The 19,455-nt window shown below is 42.8% G+C and overlaps 2 protein-coding genes and 10 non-coding genes across 13 annotated transcripts in view; 4 read left to right on the top strand and 8 right to left on the bottom strand.

Moving 5' to 3' along the window:
• Nucleotides 1–16,694, bottom strand: part of LOC133623979 (uncharacterized) — a 50,624-nt gene extending 33,930 nt beyond the window's left edge. The window contains exons 1-3 of the mRNA XM_072916109.1: nucleotides 16,483–16,694; nucleotides 12,543–12,715; nucleotides 9,066–9,242 (exon numbers count right to left, since the gene is read on the bottom strand). Of these exons, the coding sequence (XP_072772210.1) occupies nucleotides 9,066–9,242; nucleotides 12,543–12,715; nucleotides 16,483–16,694 (562 nt within the window). The remainder of the gene's footprint in view (nucleotides 1–9,065; nucleotides 9,243–12,542; nucleotides 12,716–16,482) is intronic.
• Nucleotides 1–19,455, top strand: part of LOC133624003 (uncharacterized) — a 174,681-nt gene that overhangs the window by 52,481 nt on the left and 102,745 nt on the right. The gene's annotated exons all lie outside the window — the stretch shown is intronic.
• On the bottom strand, nucleotides 221–293 carry trnak-uuu (transfer RNA lysine (anticodon UUU)). Its single transcript has one exon. It is a non-coding gene; the product is annotated as a tRNA-Lys (tRNA).
• Nucleotides 747–819, bottom strand: trnak-uuu (transfer RNA lysine (anticodon UUU)). Its single transcript has one exon. It is a non-coding gene; the product is annotated as a tRNA-Lys (tRNA).
• trnak-uuu (transfer RNA lysine (anticodon UUU)) lies at nucleotides 1,273–1,345 on the bottom strand. The gene has a single exon. It is a non-coding gene; the product is annotated as a tRNA-Lys (tRNA).
• Nucleotides 5,350–5,422, top strand: trnaf-gaa (transfer RNA phenylalanine (anticodon GAA)). The gene has a single exon. It is a non-coding gene; the product is annotated as a tRNA-Phe (tRNA).
• On the bottom strand, nucleotides 5,715–5,787 carry trnak-uuu (transfer RNA lysine (anticodon UUU)). Its single transcript has one exon. It is a non-coding gene; the product is annotated as a tRNA-Lys (tRNA).
• trnak-uuu (transfer RNA lysine (anticodon UUU)) lies at nucleotides 6,241–6,313 on the bottom strand. The gene has a single exon. It is a non-coding gene; the product is annotated as a tRNA-Lys (tRNA).
• On the top strand, nucleotides 6,685–6,757 carry trnaf-gaa (transfer RNA phenylalanine (anticodon GAA)). Its single transcript has one exon. It is a non-coding gene; the product is annotated as a tRNA-Phe (tRNA).
• Nucleotides 7,046–7,118, bottom strand: trnak-uuu (transfer RNA lysine (anticodon UUU)). Its single transcript has one exon. It is a non-coding gene; the product is annotated as a tRNA-Lys (tRNA).
• On the top strand, nucleotides 7,294–7,366 carry trnaf-gaa (transfer RNA phenylalanine (anticodon GAA)). The gene has a single exon. It is a non-coding gene; the product is annotated as a tRNA-Phe (tRNA).
• trnak-uuu (transfer RNA lysine (anticodon UUU)) lies at nucleotides 7,644–7,716 on the bottom strand. The gene has a single exon. It is a non-coding gene; the product is annotated as a tRNA-Lys (tRNA).

Below are 19,455 nucleotides of genomic sequence, written 5' to 3'. Positions count from 1 at the left end.
TCCGTGACCTGCTTGTCTTGCTGGCGCGGTCTTAAAATCAGTTGTCATGTTTGACCTGAATAACCATCATTTTGTTTTATGGTGTATTGTACTTTTGCCAATGTTTTTTTCTTAATTTGACTCTTAAATCGTGCTGTTTCACATACAAATACAGAACTGCTGTTGATGTTGTCTTTCGGTAGCTGAAAATAAGCTTAAACTAGAAGGTAAAGAGATAAACCGCCTGAACAGGGACTTGAACCCTGGACCCTCAGATTAAAAGTCTGATGCTCTACCGACTGAGCTATCCAGGCTCTTTTTACTCGTTCATTGCCCATGGTTGGAGAGAAGAACATTACTGGCACCCTCAACGAGAAGTTAATTAGTTAGGATGTTCAGCAAATAGCTGGGAACTGTCAAAGCTCAAGCTTGCCAATTGCTTGAACTAGAACTATTGACGGTTAAGCCAGTTTTAAATCATCATACACAGAGAGGGTGCAGACAAAGAAAGAAGTCCCTGAGTTTCTGGAATATAAGTCCCTGTTCTGCTGACCAAAAATATGCTGTGAGATTCTTCTGCGAAGGCCTCCTTTTTGCATTCAAATGTCAGCAACAGGTAAGTCCTTGGGTGTACTTCAAAGAGTGGATCCAGGTGGATGGGTTTCAGCTGAAGTGGTTTTCCTAATCCTACAGGCTACAGGACTGCTCTTGATGTTGTCATTTGGGCAGCAAAAAAATAAGGTTTTGCTGGAAGGTAAAGAGATAACCGCCTGAACAGGGACTTGAACCCTGGACCCTCAGATTAAAAGTCTGATGCTCTACCGACTGAGCTATCCAGGCTCTTCTTACTTCGTAATTGCCCATGGTTGGAGAGAAGAACATTACTGGCACCCTCATCTAGAAGTAAATTAGTTAGGATGTTCAGCGAATAGCTGGGAACTGTCAAAGCTCAAGCTTGCCAATTGCTTGAACTAGAACTATTCGGTTAAGCCAGTTTTAAATCATCATACACAGAGAGGGTGTAGACAAAGAAAGAAGTCCCTGAGTTTCTGGAATTTAAGTCCCTGTTCTGCTGACCAAAAATATGCTGTGAGATTCTTCTGCGAAGGCCTCCTTTTTGCATTCAAATGTCAGCAACAGGTAAGTCCTTGGGTGTACTTCAAAGAGTGGATCCAGGTGGATGGGTTTCAGCTTTAGTGGTTTTTCCTAATCCTACAGGCTACAGGACTGCTCTTGATGTTGTCTTTTGGGCAGCAAAAAAATAAGGTTTTTTCTGGAAGGTAAAGTGATAACCGCCTGAACAGGGACTTGAACCCTGGACCCTCAGATTAAAAGTCTGATGCTCTACCGACTGAGCTATCCAGGCTCTTCTTACTTCATAATTGCCCATGGTTGGAGAGAAAACATTACTGGGACCCTCATCTAGAAGTAAATTAGTTGACCACGATGACACAATGACCACACCCCGATGCAAGATGGCGCCAGTATGTGCTTTGGCCTGCCGTCTCTCGCTGTCAGCTCTGTTCGTTTTTGTGTTTTTTGCGTCTATTTTCGTCTCTGTCAGCTCACTGCTTGTGTATGACCGCCAAACACTGTTGGATCTTTGCCCCTCTCCCACTGATATGATCAACTTCGACGTTGGTTTTTCGACGTCCCAGTCAGCTTTTTCACCTGGCCGGATTCCTGCCTTCCTTTCCCGCCCCCTGGCTCCTCTCCCCCGGCGGAAGCGTCTCCGGCGCCGCGGTAAACGTGGCGGCCAGCTGGTGAAAGTTAAGGCACTCCTGGCCCGGCTTCCCGTGGCTCCCCGAAGGAGGAATGGTGCGGTATCCGGTCTCCTCCTGCACCCACGCTCGCTCGATCCGATCGGCTCCTGGCTGGTTCCTATCGTTGGTTTGGAGGAAGAAGCTTGCCGTCGTCGCTCCTGCTGTCCCCGCCCCCGGAGGCGCGGGGTGGATCACCGCCACCTGCGGGCTGTGTGTCGGGCCCCACCCGGATTAATTGTGGCCTTGGACGTGCTGGCCCCCGCCAGGTTCGGTCTTGTGAACGCAAGATCTTTGACAAACAAAACTTTTATCCTGAAGGATTTCTTCACTTCCCGCGGACTGGACTTCCTCTGTGTGACGGAGACATGGCTGAGAGCCGGTGAGTCCGCCCCTCTTAATGAACTTCTGCCTCCGGAGTGTTCCTACTTTAATTCCCCACGGCCGTCCGGTCGAAAAGGAGGAGGATTAGCAGTCGTTTTTAAAAATGACTTTAAATGCCGTCAGATCCGCCTACAATCCTCCTTTTCAAGCTTCGAACTGTGCATGTTTGAACTGGGTCTTTCTGATGTCGTCCTGTGTGCCGTCATCTATCGACCACCCAAGTACCACAAAGACTTTATAACTGACTTTTCTGAATTTCTGGCTGAAATCCTGCCCAAATATGATCGTGTCCTTATTGTGGGTGATTTTAATATTCACACCTGCTGTTCAGATGAGCCGCTTTCCAGGAGCTTCCTGAATATAATCGACTCATTTAACTTTGTACAGTCTGTGTGTGGTTCTACACATGAACGCGGGCATACACTCGATTTAGTGCTCTCGTATGGTTTGTGTGTTTTTAATTTGGACATTTGCGACGCTGTGTTCTCTGATCACATGCCGATCCTGTTTGATATTGCCACGCAGTGTCCAGTTAAATTGTGCGCACCGCCCCAACGCTCTCGCATGTTTAATTCTTCGTCTCCTGCTCGGTTCTCCTCTATTTTTTCGACTCTTTGTGATGATAATTCTGCAGCATCTGTGTGTCTGAATACTGAAGAGTTGGTTTCTGGGTTCAACTCTATCTGTTTACAAACATTGGACACGATCGCGCCTTCAAATGCCGCCGCTCTAAAGCAACGCCTCAGCCCTGGTTGAATGACGTCACTCGGGCTGCCAGGCGCGTATGTAGAAGAGCAGAGAGAAAATGGAAAAAAGACAGGCTGCATGTGTCCTTTGCCATTTTTAAAGAAAGCCTGTTTTCCTTTCAGATGACTGTAAAAGCAGAAATGAATATATATCTATCTCAGATTATATCTTCTAACTGTAACAACCCCAGAGTTCTGTTTAAAACTATTAACACTGTCATTGATGCTCCCAAATCTGCTGGTTTTGATGCTTCTTTTGAGTTCTGTGAAAATTGTCTCCATTTTTTCACTGACAAAATTGTGTCAACTAGAGCCAGTCTATCTCAGCCTTCATATGACCCTTCTGTTCCCCTGCATTTCTCTTCTGTTTTCCATCAGTTTGAGCCGGTGTCCTTTTCTTTTTTAAGTGACACAGTTAGTCATATGAAGCCCTCTGGTTCTCCTGCAGATGCCCTCCCACCTCGCCTGTTTAAGGAGGTACTTGCTACTATTGGATCAAGTGTCCTTAACATTATCAATAGTAGCCTCTCTTCTGGAATAGTTCCAGTAGAGTTTAAACATGCAGTGGTACGACCTCTACTTAAAAAACCCAGCCTCGACCCCTCTCTCCTCTCTAACTTCAGACCTATCTCTAATCTTCCATACATTTCCAAAATATTAGAGAAGGTTGTCTACAGTCAGTTGTTGCCCTTCTTAGAGGATAATGGTATCACTGAGCTGTTCCAGTCCGGTTTTAAAGCCCTCCACAGCACAGAGTCAGCGCTTCTAAAAGTTTTTAACGATATCCTCCTGTCCACTGATTCTGGTAAATATGTTGTCCTGGTGCTTTTAGATCTGTCTGCTGCGTTCGACACCGTCGACCACGCCACCTTAATCACTCGTCTTGAGAACTGTGTGGGCATTAAGGGCGTCGCCCTCAACTGGTTCCGGTCGTACCTAACCGACAGGAGTTTTTGTGTAAAAGTAGACAGTTTTATGTCGTCCACAGCTCCTTTACCACATGGGGTCCCCCAGGGCTCAATCCTTGCCCCAATTTTATTTGCGCTTTACCTTCTCCCCCTTGGTTCTATTTTTAGGAAGTACAGTATTGCATTTCATTTTTATGCCGATGATTGCCAGATTTATTTTCCCATGGCACAAAATAACACGGTTCAACGTCTTATTGACTGCCTGCACGACATCAAAGTCTGGCTTTCAGCTAACTTCCTGAGCCTAAATGAAGATAAAACAGAAGTTATGTTGTTCGGTCCAAGTCGCTCTCCCTCCCCCAACGTTGACCTCGGCACTCTGACCCCGTATCTCAGCGACTCTGTCACAAACCTGGGGGTAAAGTTTGACTCAGATTTTAAATTCGAAAAACAAATCAGCAGCGTCGTTCAAAAAAGCTTTTATCAATTACGCCAAATAGCGAAAGTGAAACCGCTTCTATCAAGACATGATCTTGAGAAATTAATCCACGCTTTTATCTCTACTCGTCTTGATTATTGTAATGCCCTGTATGTTGGCATTAGCCAGGCCTCCCTCGCCCGCCTGCAGCTCGTGCAGAACTCTGCTGCTCGTCTGCTAACACAGACCCGCAGACGTGAGCACATCACCCCTATTTTAGCGTCCCTTCACTGGCTCCCTGTGCGTTACCGAATACATTTTAAACTCCTTTTATTTGTTTTTAAATGTTTAAACAACCTCGCGCCAACCTATCTCTCCGACCTCCTTCAGCCTTACTGCCCCACCCGATCCTTAAGATCAGCCGATCAGCTGCTGTTGACGGTCCCTGACACAAGGCTGAAGCTTAGAGGTGACAGAGCTTTCGCCGTTGCTGCCCCCAAGCTCTGGAACGACCTACCCCTGAGTGTTAGACAAGCCTCCTCTCTTCCTGTTTTTAAATCTCTCTTAAAAACATACTTTTATTCCATGGCTTTTAACACTGAGTGATATCCATCCTGCAATGGCGCCCCATAATACACCTGCTGTGATCCTGTTTTTATGTTTTTGTGTTTTTATTAATTCTATTTTAATTATTTATTTTTTATCGTGTTCTGTTTGTGTTGTGTTGTGTTTGCTCGGTACTCGTTTTATCTTTTAACCTGCTCATTGTACAGCACTTTGGCTACCCCTGTGGTAAATTTTAAATGTGCTCTATAAATAAAGTTGATTTGATTTGATTTGATTTAGTTAGGATGTTCAGCGAATAGCTGGGAACTGTCAAAGCTCAAAGCTCAAGCTTGCCAATTGCTTGAACGAGAACTATTGACAGTTAAGCCAGTTCTAAATCATCATACACAGAGAGGGTGTAGACAAAGAAAGAAGTGCCTGAGTTTCTGGAATTTAAGTCTCTATTCTGCTGACCAAAAATATTCTGTGAAAAGCTTCTGCGAAGGCCTCCTTTTTGCATTCAAATGTCAGCAACAGGTAAGTCCTTGGGTGCATTTCAAAAAGTGGATCCAGGTGGGTGGGTTTCAGCTGGAGTAGTTTTAACCTCAGCTGAAATAGCTCAGTTGGGAGAGCGTTAGACTGAAGATCTAAAGGTCCCTGGTTCAATCCCGGGTTTCAGCATAGTAGTCTGGTCTCTTGAACTAGTGTCATTATTGAGGAGACTTTTATGGCATTTACTCCATTAAAATGATCTCCGTGACCTGCTTGTCTTGCTGGCACGGTCTTAAAATCAGTTGTCATGTTTGACCTGAATAACCATCATTTTGTTTTATGGTGTATTGTACTTTTGCCAATGTTTTTTTCTTAATTTGACTCTTAAATCGTGCTGTTTCACATACAAATACAGAACTGCTGTTGATGTTGTCTTTCGGTAGCTGAAAATAAGCTTAAACTAGAAGGTAAAGAGATAAACCGCCTGAACAGGGACTTGAACCCTGGACCCTCAGATTAAAAGTCTAATGCTCTACCGACTGAGCTATCCAGGCTTTTTTTACTCGTTCATTGCCCATGGTTGGAGAGAAGAACATTACTGGCACCCTCAACGAGAAGTTAATTAGTTAGGATGTTCAGCAAATAGCTGGGAACTGTCAAAGCTCAAGCTTGCCAATTGCTTGAACTAGAACTATTGACGGTTAAGCCAGTTTTAAATCATCATAGACAGAGAGGGTGCAGACAAAGAAAGAAGTCCATGAGTTTCTGGAATTTAAGACCCTGTTCTGCTGACCAAAAATATGCTGTGAGATTCTTCTGCAAAGGCCTCTTTTTTGCATTTAAATGTCAGCAACAGGTAAGTCCTTGGGTGTACTTCAAAGAGTGGATCCAGGTGGATGGGTTTCAGCTGAAGTGGTTTTCCTAATCCTACAGGCTACAGGACTGCTCTTGATGTTGTCATTTGGGCAGCAAAAAAATAAGGTTTTGCTGGAAGGTAAAGAGATAACCGCCTGAACAGGGACTTGAACCCTGGACCCTCAGATTAAAAGTCTGATGCTCTACCGACTGAGCTATCCAGGCTCTTCTTACTTCATAATTGCCCATGGTTGGAGAGAAGAACATTACTGGCACCCTCATCTAGAAGTAAATTAGTTAGGATGTTCAGCGAATAGCTGGGAACTGTCAAAGCTCAAGCTTGCCAATTGCTTGAACTAGAACTATTCGGTTAAGCCAGTTTTAAATCATCATACACAGAGAGGGTGTAGACAAAGAAAGTAGTGCCTGAGTTTCTGGAATTTAAGTCCCTGTTCTGCTGACCAAAAATATGCTGTGAAAAGCTTCTGCGAAGGCCTCCTTTTTGCATTCAAATGTCAGCAACAGGTAAGTCCTTGGGTGTATTTCAAAAAGTGGATCCAGGTGGGTGGGTTTCAGCTGAAGTAGTTTTATCCTCAGCTAAAATAGCTCAGTTGGGAGAGCGTTAGACTGAAGATCTAACGGTCCCTGGTTCAATCCCGGGTTTCAGCATAGTAGTGTGGTCTCTTGACCTAGTGTCATTACTGAGGAAACTTTTATGGCATGAACTCTATTAAAAGGATGTCCGTGACCACTTGTCTTGCTGGCGCAGTCTTAAAATCAGTTGTCATGTTTAACCTGGATAACTATTATATTGTTTTATGGTGTATTGTACTATTGCCAATGTTTTTTCTTAATTTGACTTTTAAATCGTGCTGTTTCACATACAAATACAAGACTGCTGTTGATGTCTTTTCGGTAGCAGAAAACAAGCTTATGCTGGAAGGTAAAGAGATAAACCGCCTGAACAGGGACTTGAACCCTGGACCCTCAGATTAAAAGTCTGATGCTCTACCGACTGAGCTATCCAGGCCTCAAATTACTTAACCATTGCTTAATTAGTCATTACTTAATCAAAAAGATGATGTGACAATCTTCTGCAAAGATCTCCTTTTTGTATTCAAATGTCAGCAACAGGTAAGTCCTTGGGTGTATTTCAAAGAGTGGATCCAGGTGGGTGTCTTTCAGCTGAAGTAGTATTTCACTCAGCTGAAATAGCTCAGTTGGGAGAGCGTTAGACTGAAGATCTAAAGGTCCCTGGTTCAATCCCGGGTTTCCGCATAGTAGTGTGGTCTCTTGACCTAGTGTCATTACTGAGGAGACTTTTATGGCATGTACTCGATTAAAAAGATGTCCGTGATCGTCTTGTCTTGCTGACGCAGTCTTAAAATCAGTTGTCCTGGATAACCATTATGGTGCATTGTACTTTTGCCAATGTTTTTTCTTAATTTGACTATTAAATCGTGCTGTTTCACATACAAATAAATACAGGACTGGTGTTGATGTTGTCTTTTGGGTAGCAGAAAATAAGCTTATGCTGGAAGGTAAAGAGATAAACCACCTGAACAGGGACTTGAACCCTGGACCCTCAGATTAAAAGTCTGATGCTCTACCGACTGAACTATCCAGGCTATTTTAAGCGGGCCATTGCCCATGGTTGGAGAGAAGAACATTACTGTCACGTTTATCTAGAAGTTATTTAGTTAGGATGTTCAGCGAACAGCTGGGAACTGTCAAAGCTCAAGCTTGCCAACTGCTTGAACTAGAACTATTGACGGTTAAGCCAGTTTTAAATCATCATAGACAGAGAGGGTGCAGACAAAGAAAGAAGTCCATGTCCCAAAGTTGCCAGCTCTAAGATGGATTTACCTTGAATGCTACTCACACTTCCAAACCAAATACTATTGGGACAAAAGTGTTATGGCCAGAAGAGACAAATATTGAGCTACTTTGCTTCACTACCGATCAACGGTGAAAAGATTGAACTTTGTGCACAACCGGGTGTTCCAACAAGACAATATCAAACACACATTAAATAAAACAGGTTTTAAAGCGTTACAAGCAGGTTGAATTGAGTTTCGACATATAAACTGTGACATCGGATCTAACAATTGAAATTGTATAAAAGTATTCTGCTGATCCGTCTAACGCTATGCAAACTGAGCTGATTAATTGAGGGAGAACTTTTCTAGTTCAGTTTTTCCCTTATCCTACAGGCTACAGGACTGCTCTTGAACTACAACTATTGACGGTTAAGCCAGTTGTAAATCATCATAGACAGAGAGGGTGTAGACAAAGAAATAAGTCCCTGAGTTTCCGGAATTTAAGTCTCTGTTCTGCTGACCAAAAATATGTTCTGACAATCTTCTGCGAAGGCCACCTTTTTGCATTCAAATGGTATGCCTAGGCCGGGGTTTGAACTCACAACCTACTGATCTCAGGGTGGACACTCTAACTGAGTAGGTTGTCCACAATTTTCCAATTTTTCATTATCTTTCCATTCCCTTTCACCTTAATGTTTACAAACGCTGTCCTCCATGTTGGCTTGAGTTTTAAAGTTGGTGAAAATGTTTTTATGTTTCTGTTCACTGGCTTCAATCACGTATGGAATGATTTGTTCTACAGCCACAAATGGTTGAACTTGCACTTACCATCTTACACAAATAACTCTGCTTTGCTGTGGGCTTTCGTAATATCATGCTCCATAAATTCTGACCGGGCTGCACAAATAATAAGCTTAAAAATTTTAAACATAATTTGTTAGACCTTTCAATTATGTACTTAAATTAAAGAGTTTTTACAAAATGTTGATAAATTAGAATAGAATAGAAGACGAAAAGATTTAAGATTGTAAGTCTATGAGCATGAACTGATGAAGTCTACTTGGATGAGAGGCCAAATGTCTTCTAAGACAAAGTGAACAGTCCAGTTGTGATGGACTGAATGCCCTGAGAATAAAATATGTGGATGTTGTGCTTACTTGGACTGTGATGAAGCTGTGAGGACTCAGGTGGTTTGTCTTCATGGTCTTCAGTCTTCACAGAGACAACAGTCAGTGGAAACTTGGTGGGATCAGCCTCTTCCTGCCCTAGAAGACACTCTTCCTCCTGAGTGATCCACACTTCCTCCTCTTCAATGTGGGGGGGCTGCTGGACGTCTGTTGGGTAAATAAGTAAATAAAGATTAAGAGAGAAGAGAAACACACTGTTAACACAATGACATTATTTGTGTTCTCATGTGTCAAAAGTGTGTGGCTCAACAACCAACAAAAACACGGGAAAGACTTAAATTTGTCCCAGCCACTAAACTTACTTCAAAAGGGGTACAGTGAGTAAAAAAAAAAAAGTTTTGAAAATTTGAGGTGATGCAATTTACAAGGTTTTATAAGTACGAGCCAGCATTGATCGAGACATTTTTACCTTTACCCTCACTGGTGTAAAGTGTGTAAACATTTTTTTCCTGTATATATGTCGGACTATTACACGTAAACCTTATCTCTACCTTTAACCTTGCAAGGCATTGTCCTCACATAACGTAAAAAAAATATGGATTTAAAACAATTCTCATTACAAAGCTACTTATAAAATTCATACTATGTTTTTGTCATCATATAAATTATTTTTCTTTATTGCCATTTTGGTAGCTGGGCCAGAAGGAACTCTTACCAAAACATGTTTTACTATGTTAGGTCAGTCACCTTTATGTTCTTTTAATAAATCAAGTGTTGACTACTTTACCTACTGAAAGATGATTGACAATAAATGTTTACTTTCACTTATTGATGCATGTAGGTCAGAATCATACTTGCCAACCTTGAGACCTCCGAATTCGGGAGTGGGGGCAGGGGGGGTGGGTTGGTGGTAGCGGGGGTGTATATTGTAGTGTCCCAGAAGAGTTAGTGCTGCAAGGGGTTCTGGGTATTTGTTCTGTTGTGTTTATGTTGTGTTACGGTGCGGACGTTCTCCCGAAATGTGTTTGTCATTCTTGTTTGGTGTGGGTTCACAGTGTGGCGCATATATGTAACAGTGTTAAAGTTGTTTATACGGCACCCTCAGTGTAGGGATGTCCCGATCCAGGTTTTTGCACTTCCGATCCGATACCGATATTGTTTTTGCACTTCCGATCCGATACCGATACTGACCGATACCGATACTGGCCTATCCGAGCATGTATTAAAGTTAAAATTTATTTAGCCTACTTAGTTGTCAGAATCATGTTGAAAAGGGTTTCAGTACTCTTGATAACAACTAGCCAGCTGAATTAGGGGAGTTTGAATAATACACAATGGTTGGTAACAAGAAACTGACCTGTTTATTCAAGGATAAACACAAAATATACAAAATTATACATGACAAACAGAAATGGCATCATTGAACTAGGGCTGGGCGATATGACCTTTTTTTAATATTGCGATATTTTAAGGCCATATTGCGATACACGATATATATCTCGATATTTTGCCTTAGCCTTGAATGAACACTTGATGCATATAATCACAGCAGTATGATGATTCTATGTGTCTACATTAAAACATTCTTCTTCATACTGCATTAATATGTGCTACTTTTAAACGTTCATGCAGAGAGGGAAATGACAACTAAAAAAAGTCACTATTTTTTTCATACGGTGTTGATGTGGAAATGTTTGCCTCGGCATTTTGATGGTGTGGGCATGTGGCACCGAATGGAGATAAGCGTCTCGACAGACCTTACAATATTTGAACAATGATGACGTAAACTGTTTTTTCTGTCGTGTCCGTGTGTCGAAAATTGTTATGCGCTTATTTTTTTATTTGATTTTGTGCGTGGCATAGATTTGCCGTGCGCAGAGGACGCTTGAGCAGGCGTGCACCTTAGCGGCTGCGCTAGCATCACAGCTAACGTTAGCCATGCTGCTACCTCACTCTCTGCTGGGAGAGGGCGTATACGTATGAGACGTATGACGTGACAGTATGTGACGTGTGTAAGAAGGTGTACTTGCTGTCTGTGAGAGGGAGACACAGGAAAGAGTGAGAAAATCCTGTCGTGTAATGCCAGCAGCTAAAAGCAACTGCGTGAGAATCCACAGACCTGTGGATGTGTTGAAGGTGTGCTGGAAAATGCCGAACGGAAATAAGGGAGCAGCAGAAAAGTGGAATGTATATTTAAATCGGTGCGTTGGAAAACACGGACCGGAGTTTTTTTTAAACTGGATCTGGATTTGGATTTTCCCATGCCTTGCCGATACGCATTTTTTAGCATATATCGGCGGCCGATCCAATCCAAATATCGGATCGGGACATCCCTACCTCAGTGTGACCTGTATGGCTGTTGATCAAGTATGCATTGCATTCACTTATGTGTGTGTACATGCCGCATATATTATGTGACTGGGCCGGCACGCTGTTTGTATGGAGGAAAAGCAGACGTGACGACACGTTGTAGAGGATGCTAAAGGCATTGCCTTTAAGGCACGCTTCCAATATTGTTGTCCGGGTGGAAATCGGGACAAATTCGGGAGAATGGTTGCCCCGGGAGATTTTCGGGAGGGGCACTGAAATTCGTGAGTCTACCGGGAAAATCGGGAGGGTTGGCAAGTATGGTCAGAATCAGGAAGTGAAATTAGCCATGAAACTATGAATTATATTGATTACAATGTAAAATATATTTGGTGACTGTGTGAGTTTTGTGTAAACATGTTGATACACATTGTTACACACTGAGAGGAACATCAACCTCTCATAAATATTGTGTGTCTGAAACTGTCTTGTTTTCATGAACGATATAAAAACAAAGCAGTGCATCATCCTCACATGACGTTTCACCTTCTTATAAACAATCTATTTAAGAATAGTGCTAATAGTCTACGAAGGTTCTCATTCATCCAGGTCATTGTCATCTCAGGGCATCGAAACTGGACTGTTTGGTTTGTCTTAGAGGAGGCTTATAAATAAATATAATGTTAGTAAGACTTAGACTAACTTTAATGATCCACAAGGGACATTGTTCCACACTGTAGCTCAGTTACAATGATGGAAAGTGCAAGGATGGAAAGGGTAATGCAGGTATAGAGGATGTTAAAGTTAAAGTTAAAGTTAAAGTACCAATGATTGTCACACACACACTAGGTGTGGCGAAATTATTCTCTGCATTTGACCCATCACCCTTGATCACCCCCTGGGAGGTGAGGGGAGCAGTGGGCAGCAGCGGTGGCCGCGCCCGGGAATCATTTTGTGGTGATTTAACCCCCAATTGCAACCCTTGATGCTGAGTGCCAAGCAGGGAGGTAATGGGTCCCATTTTTATAGTCTTTGGTATGACTCGGCCGGGGTTTGAACTCACAACCTACCGATCTCAGGGCGGACACTCTAACCACTAGGCCACTGAGTATGTACTTTCCTGCGGCAGCTGAGGAAACTTAAGGTGCCGACCGAGATGCTGGTGCAGTTTTACTCAGCCATCATCGAGTCCATCCTGACCTCCCCCATCACCGTGTGGTTCCCCGGCGCCACAGTCCAGGATAAGCATCGACTGCAGCGCATGGTACGTGCTGCTTGGAAGGTGATTGGCTGCAAGCTCCCATCCCTCCAGGACTTGTTCTCCTCCAGGACCAGGAGGCGTGTGAGTCGGATCACAGCTGACTCTTCTCACCCTGGACACAAACTATTCTCCCCTCTCCCCTCAGGCAGGAGACTACGGTCCATCCAGACCCACACCTCCCGCCACCTGAACAGTTTTTTCCCCATCGGCCATCAGGCACATGAACAATAACTCCTAACAGTAGCTCCTTTGAATTCCTTCTAAGTCTATAACAAGATCTGATAGCCCAGTTACAGCTCTTGTTATTACCAGTCTGTGTTATATGTGTTTTATGTTGCACCAAGAAAAATTCCTAGTTTGTGAACCTGTTCTCAAACAACCATCCATCCATTTTCTACCGCTTATTCCCTTTTGGGGTCGCTGGAGCCTATCTCAGCTACAATCGGGCGGAAGGCGGGGTACACCCTGGACAAGTCGCCACCTCATCGCAGGGCCAACACAGATAGACAGACAACATTCACACTCACATTCACACACTAGGGCCAATTTAGTGTTTCCAAGCAACCTATCCCCAGGTGCATGTCTTTGGAGGTGGGAGGAAGCCGGAGTACCCGGAGGGAACCCACGCAGTCACGGGGAGAACATGCAAACTCCACACAGAAAGATCCCAAGCCTGGGATTGAACACAAGACTACTCAGGACCTTCGTATTGTGAGGCAGATGCGCTAACCCCTCTTCCACCGTGCTGCCCCAATATAAACATAACATATGTAATATTTACATATTATATATACAATAAATGTTATATCCTGATATATTATATTATTATATAATATATACAATATATAACAATTACCATGTACAATTTTACAGTATATGTAACAGCTGCAGCATAAAATAGAGAGTAGATCCAGCAGAAAATATATATTACAAAGAGAGGTAGCTAACATTGACATAAACATGTGAGAGTAAGAAGTAAACAAACCTGTTGTGTGTAACACAACTTGATGTTTCTTGAAAACAGCGTCCAGTCGTTGACGTTGTCGCTCCTTCTCCTCTTTTGTTCGAGAAAGTTCCTCCTCGTACTCTGCTATCGTTCTTTCGAACATCACAAATATTTCTTCAACAGCAGCAGTTAGTCGCTGATTCACCAGCGCTCTCAGCATTTGTAACTTACGCATTTTCACACAATCACAACACTTTACACTCACACTTGATCTCTGCTTAGCGATGTGTTTCGATCACTTCCGCCTCTCTTCGTTAGCGGCTAACACGCTAAGCTAACTAGCAACGTAACCAGATACAACCCGTTATTGACGGCGTTTGCTCTATTAAACTACATTTATGTACGTTCTGATTCAGACCAATTAACTATAATAACAAACAACAACGCCTTCTCCGTCAAACACCATCTTGTTTTGTCCTCCTGTTTTGACGTCTTCGAGGTGTTCTCAACTACGGAATAATTGTTCGCCAAACACGTGTTTTCCTGGGACAATAATGAATGGTGCACACTCGTTTCGCCAAGCCACGGGACAAAAAGTCACATTTAAGAGTTGCTGGTGAAATAATTGAAAAAATAAATTTGACTCACCTCTAGTGCATGCAGCTAATGAGGTAATGTGAATTATATATTTTTTACAGTTATATATTTTTTACAGTATTTCTGTATAATTTACGAAGCTAACATGCTATCGTTAGCCCGCTAGCAGCATACTTCCCAACCCTCCCGAATTTTCCGGGAGACTCCCGAAATTCAGCGCCTCTCCCGAAAACCTCCCGGGACAAATATTTTCCCGAAAATCTCCCGATTTTCAGCCGGAGCTGGAGGCCACGCCCCCTCCAGCTCCATGCGGACCTGAGTGAGGACAGCCTTTTTTCACAACGGGAGGACAACAGGGTGACAAGAACTAAATCATCCATACTAGAGACAAATTGTATTATTATGTTTATCTTACCTAAAAATAAATATATTTAATAATAAAAAAAAAATTTTTTTTTAAATAAATAAATTTTTACTATATTTTGCTAAAAACATCAAAATGAATTGTATTTTTATTTGTATTTTTTCTGACTCCTTATTACATCCAGCCATATAATTAAAATAAACATATTTGAAATAATTCATTTTAAATTATCATAATAATTCATTTAAAATGACCATATTTAATTATTAAAATAATTGCTTGTTTATCAACAACTTTAGCATTTTATTCATTACATTTTGAAGCTCACAGAAGCCAAGTTATGTTATATTCCTTAATATTTATTTATGCAAGTTTGAAGTATCATTATCTAAACACAGTTTTGTTTGCATATTTTCAGGATATATATTTATTTTATTATATATATATATATATATATATATATATATATATATATATATATATATATATATATATATATATATATATGTATGAAATACTTGACTTGGTGAATTCTAGCTGTCAATAAACTCCTCCCCTCTTAACCACGCCCCCCCACCTCCCGAAATCGGAGGTCTCAAGGTTGGCAAGTATGACTAGCAGACACAATTAATGTTTAATTAAATAAACGTTAAATAGTAAAACGTGCTTTAGTATAGTTAAGTGAATTATATTTATATAGCGCTTTTCTCTAGTGACTCAGAGCGCTTTACATAGTGAAACCCAATATCTAAGTTACATTTAAACCAGTGTGGGTGGCACTGGGAGCGGGTGGGTAAAGTGTCTTGCCCAAGGACACAACGGCAGTGACCAGGACGGCGAAAGCGGGAATCGAACCTGGAACCCTCAAGTAGCTGGCACGTCCACTCCACCAACCGAGCTATGCCGCCCCATATAAGCTCCCGTATACTGAACTACATACACAAATACAGTACACACATATACATTGACTGTACAAGCGTGCAAACTACAAACCCTGTTTCCATATGAGTTGGGAAATTGTGTTAGATGTAAATATAAATGGAATACAATGATTTGCAAATCCTTTTCAACCCATATTCAGTTGAATATGCTACAAAGACAACATATTTGATGTTCAAACTGATATACTTTTTTTTTTTTTTTGCAAATAATCATTAACTTTAGAATTTGATGCCAGCAACACGTGACAAAGAAGTTGGGAAAGGTGGCAATAAATACTGATAAAGTTGAGGAATGCTCATCAAACACTTATTTGGAACATCCCACAGGTGAACAGGCTAATTGGGAACAGGTGGGTGCCATGATTGGGTATAAAAGTAGATTCCATGAAATGCTCAGTCATTCACAAACAAGGATGGGGCGAGGGTCACCACTTTGTCAACAAATGCGTGAGCAAATTGTTGAACAGTTTAATAAAAAACCTTTCTTAACCAGCTATTGCAAGGAATTTAGGGATTTCACCATCTATGGTCCGTAATATCATCAAAGGGTTCAGAGAATCTGGAGAAATCACTGCACGGAAGCAGCTAAGCCCGTGACCTTCGATCCCTCAGGCTGTACTGCATCAACAAGCGACATCAGTGTGTAAAGGATATCACCACATGGGCTCAGGAACACTTCAGAAACTCACTGTCAGTAACTACTGTTGGTCGCTCCATCTTGCCCTGATGTGGGATCTGAGCCGAGGATGTCGTTGTGGCTTGTGCAGCCCTTTGAGACACTCGTGATTTAGGGCTATATAAGTAAACTTTGATTGATTGATAAACCAAAGCCAAGTCAGAATGTTAGTACCCACGGCCGACATGTAATGTCACCCGGAATAAATTTAACATACAGATTTTTGCCACTGTCCCAGCTAAACGTGGCCGTGTATCACAAACAAAAATAAGTTACAGTAGCTCGAAACGTCAAACAGACAAAGCAATTGTGCCAGGTGCCAAGGTCAAAGATAGGACTCTGCTTGACGACTGACAGATAACCTCTTCCACGCTCTGAGGCATCATAGGTCTGGACCGGATCCGGCGCTGTCGCAGAGGAGAGAGAAGAGGAACCTAAGAACCCAGCACTGGACTCAATACACAGCAGCACCTCCAGTATTCCTAATACAGGATTCTGATGCAGCAACTCTCTCATCATCACCTTCATCACGGCCCTCACCACAAACTTGGATCCCACCTGCTGCATCTACACCCTCCAGAGATGCTTCACTGCCTTTCCCCTCTCCACCGTCACCCATGAGACTTCTCAACCCTCTTGAAAGCTCGGTGAAATCAGAGATTAAAATGATTCCCCTTACTCCGAACATGGCACGATCACGGACTCTTTCATCCAAAAAATATCCCGCCCATCTTCCTATTCCTGCCTATTGAATTATCCAAAGCTGCCCCCATCTTGGTCCCCGCTAGCAGAGCCCCGACAGGATGCTTTTACTCTATTGTGGTGCAAAATGATAGTGGAGTACCTTACCTGCGATTTCTGACCTAGAGCGGTCGGTTAAAGCAGTAATGCTTCTGTCTCTTCTTCTCCTTGTATGTTCCCTCGAAGCCATTTAGCTCAGACTGTCAATCGGCCTACCCCGGCTGGCAGCTCTAAATCTCCTGCCCGAGCAAATTATTTTTTTTTACTGAATTGACTTTGTTTCCCAAAGCTCATGACCATAGGTGAGGATGGGAACATAGATCGACCGGTAAATTGAGAGCTTTGCCTTCCGGCTCAGCTCCTTCTTCACCACAACGGATCGATACAGCGTCCGCATTACTGAAGATGCCGCACCGATCCACCTGTCGATCTCACGATCCACTCTTCCCTCACTCGTGAACAAGACTCCGAGGTACTTGAACTCCTCCACTTGGGGCAGGGTCTCCTCCCCAACCCGGAGATGGCACTCCACCCTTTACCGGGCGAGAACCGTGGACTCGGACTTGGAGGTGCTGATTCTCATCCCAGTCGCTTCACACTCGGCTGCGAACCGATCCAGCGAGAGCTGAAGATCCTGGCCAGATGAAGCCATCAGGACCACATCATCTGCAAAAAGCAGAGACCTAATCCTGCAGCCACCAAACCGGATCCCCTCAACGCCTTGACTGCGCCTAGAAATTCTCCTCGGGAGGTGTTTAGGGCACGTCCGACCGGTAGGAGGCCACGGGGAAGACCCAGGACACGTTGGGAAGACTATGTCTCCCGGCTGGCCTGGGAACGCCTCGGGATCCCCCGGGAGGAGCTGGACGAAGTGGCTGGGGAGAGGGAAGTCTGGGTTTCCCTGCTTAGGCTGCTGCCCCCGCGACCCGACCTCGGATAAGCGGAAGAAGATGGATGGATGGACTTTGTTTCCATACAACCATAACAATACAGTTTGTAGTAAAACAGTGCAATAACTGTACAAAAACGGTTGCAATAAAATACACAAAAAAGAGAATATATGAGAATGAAAAATTGGAAGACAAAGAAAACCACAAAAGAGCTTCACAAAAAAATGACATGTGTGCACATCTTTAATGGATTTGAGATACAATTGAAAGTACTGTTAATGCAGTTATGTTAGGGGGAGTTTTTAAGTTATTAACATCTACTGTATGGACATGCCATTCTGCAAGACAGGATACAGTGTTACACGAGAGTCCTTTTTTGTGTGGGAGAAGCACATCAAATACAATATTAGATGAAACGTGGTGTAAGTGATGTGAAAAGAGGTTTTCACAGAGTTCAGACAAGGTTCCACAATGACTCAACATGAAAAAGTACATGGTCGCTAGTTTCTATGTCATGACAACAACATGTACACAAATTGCCCTCCATGTTGATACACGCCTCAACGTTTTATGTAATAAATATTGTTTATGCTCTTTAAGGGACTTTGTTTCACTATGGGTGGTAATGAAGAGAAAAATACATTGTAGGGATTAAAAAAAAAGTGTCTTGATCAAATGTATAAAGTATATTGTTATTAGAGATGTCCGATAATGGCTTTTTTGCCGATATTCCGATATTGTCCAACTCTTAATTGCCGATTCCGATATCAACCGATACCGATATATATAGTCGTGGAATTAACACATTATTATGCCTAATTTTGTTGTGATGCCCCGCTGGATGCATTAAACAATGTAACAAGGTTTTCCAAAATAAATCAACTCAAGTCATGGGAAAAAAAATGCCAACATGGCACTGCCATATTTATTATTGAAGTCACAAAGTGCATTCTTTTTTTTAACATGCCTCAAAATAGGATCTTGGAATTTGGGACATGCTCTCCTTGAGAGAGCATGAGGAGGTTGAGGTGGTGGGGGTTAGCGGGGGGTGTATATTGTAGCGTCCTGGAAGAGTTAGTGCTGCAAGGGGTTCTGGGTATTTGTTCTCTTGTGTTTAAATGATAAATGATAAATGGGTTATACTTGTATAGTGCTTTTCTACCTTCAAGGTACTCAAAGCGCTTTGACAGTATTACCACATTCACCCATTCACACACACATTCACACACTGATGGCGGCAGCCATCAGGAGCAAGGGGTGAAGTGTCTTGCCCAAGGACACAACGGACGTGACTAGCATGGTAGAAGGTGGGGATTGAACCCCAGTAACCAGCAACTCTCCGATTGCTGGCACGGCCACTCTACCAACTTCGCCACGCCGTCCGTTTATGTTGTGTTACGGTGTGGATGTTTTCCCGAAATGTGTTTGTCATTCTTGTTTGGTGTGGGTTCACAGTGTGGCGCATATTTGTGACAGTGTTAAAGTTGTTTATACGGCCACCCTCAGTGTGACCTGTATGGCTGTTGACCAAGTATGCATTGCATTCACTAGTGTGTGTGAAAAGCCGTAGGTATTATGTGATTGGACCGGCACGTAAAGGCAGTGCCTTTACGGTTTATTGGCGCTCTGTACTTCTCCCTACGTCCGTGTACCACTACGTACAGTGGCGTTTTAAAAAGTCATAAATTTTACCTTTT

Source organism: Nerophis lumbriciformis, linkage group LG26 (assembly GCF_033978685.3).
Source record: "Nerophis lumbriciformis linkage group LG26, RoL_Nlum_v2.1, whole genome shotgun sequence".
In the NCBI taxonomy this organism is placed as follows: domain Eukaryota; kingdom Metazoa; phylum Chordata; class Actinopteri; order Syngnathiformes; family Syngnathidae; genus Nerophis; species Nerophis lumbriciformis.
This window is presented reverse-complemented; position numbering and strand designations above follow the sequence as displayed.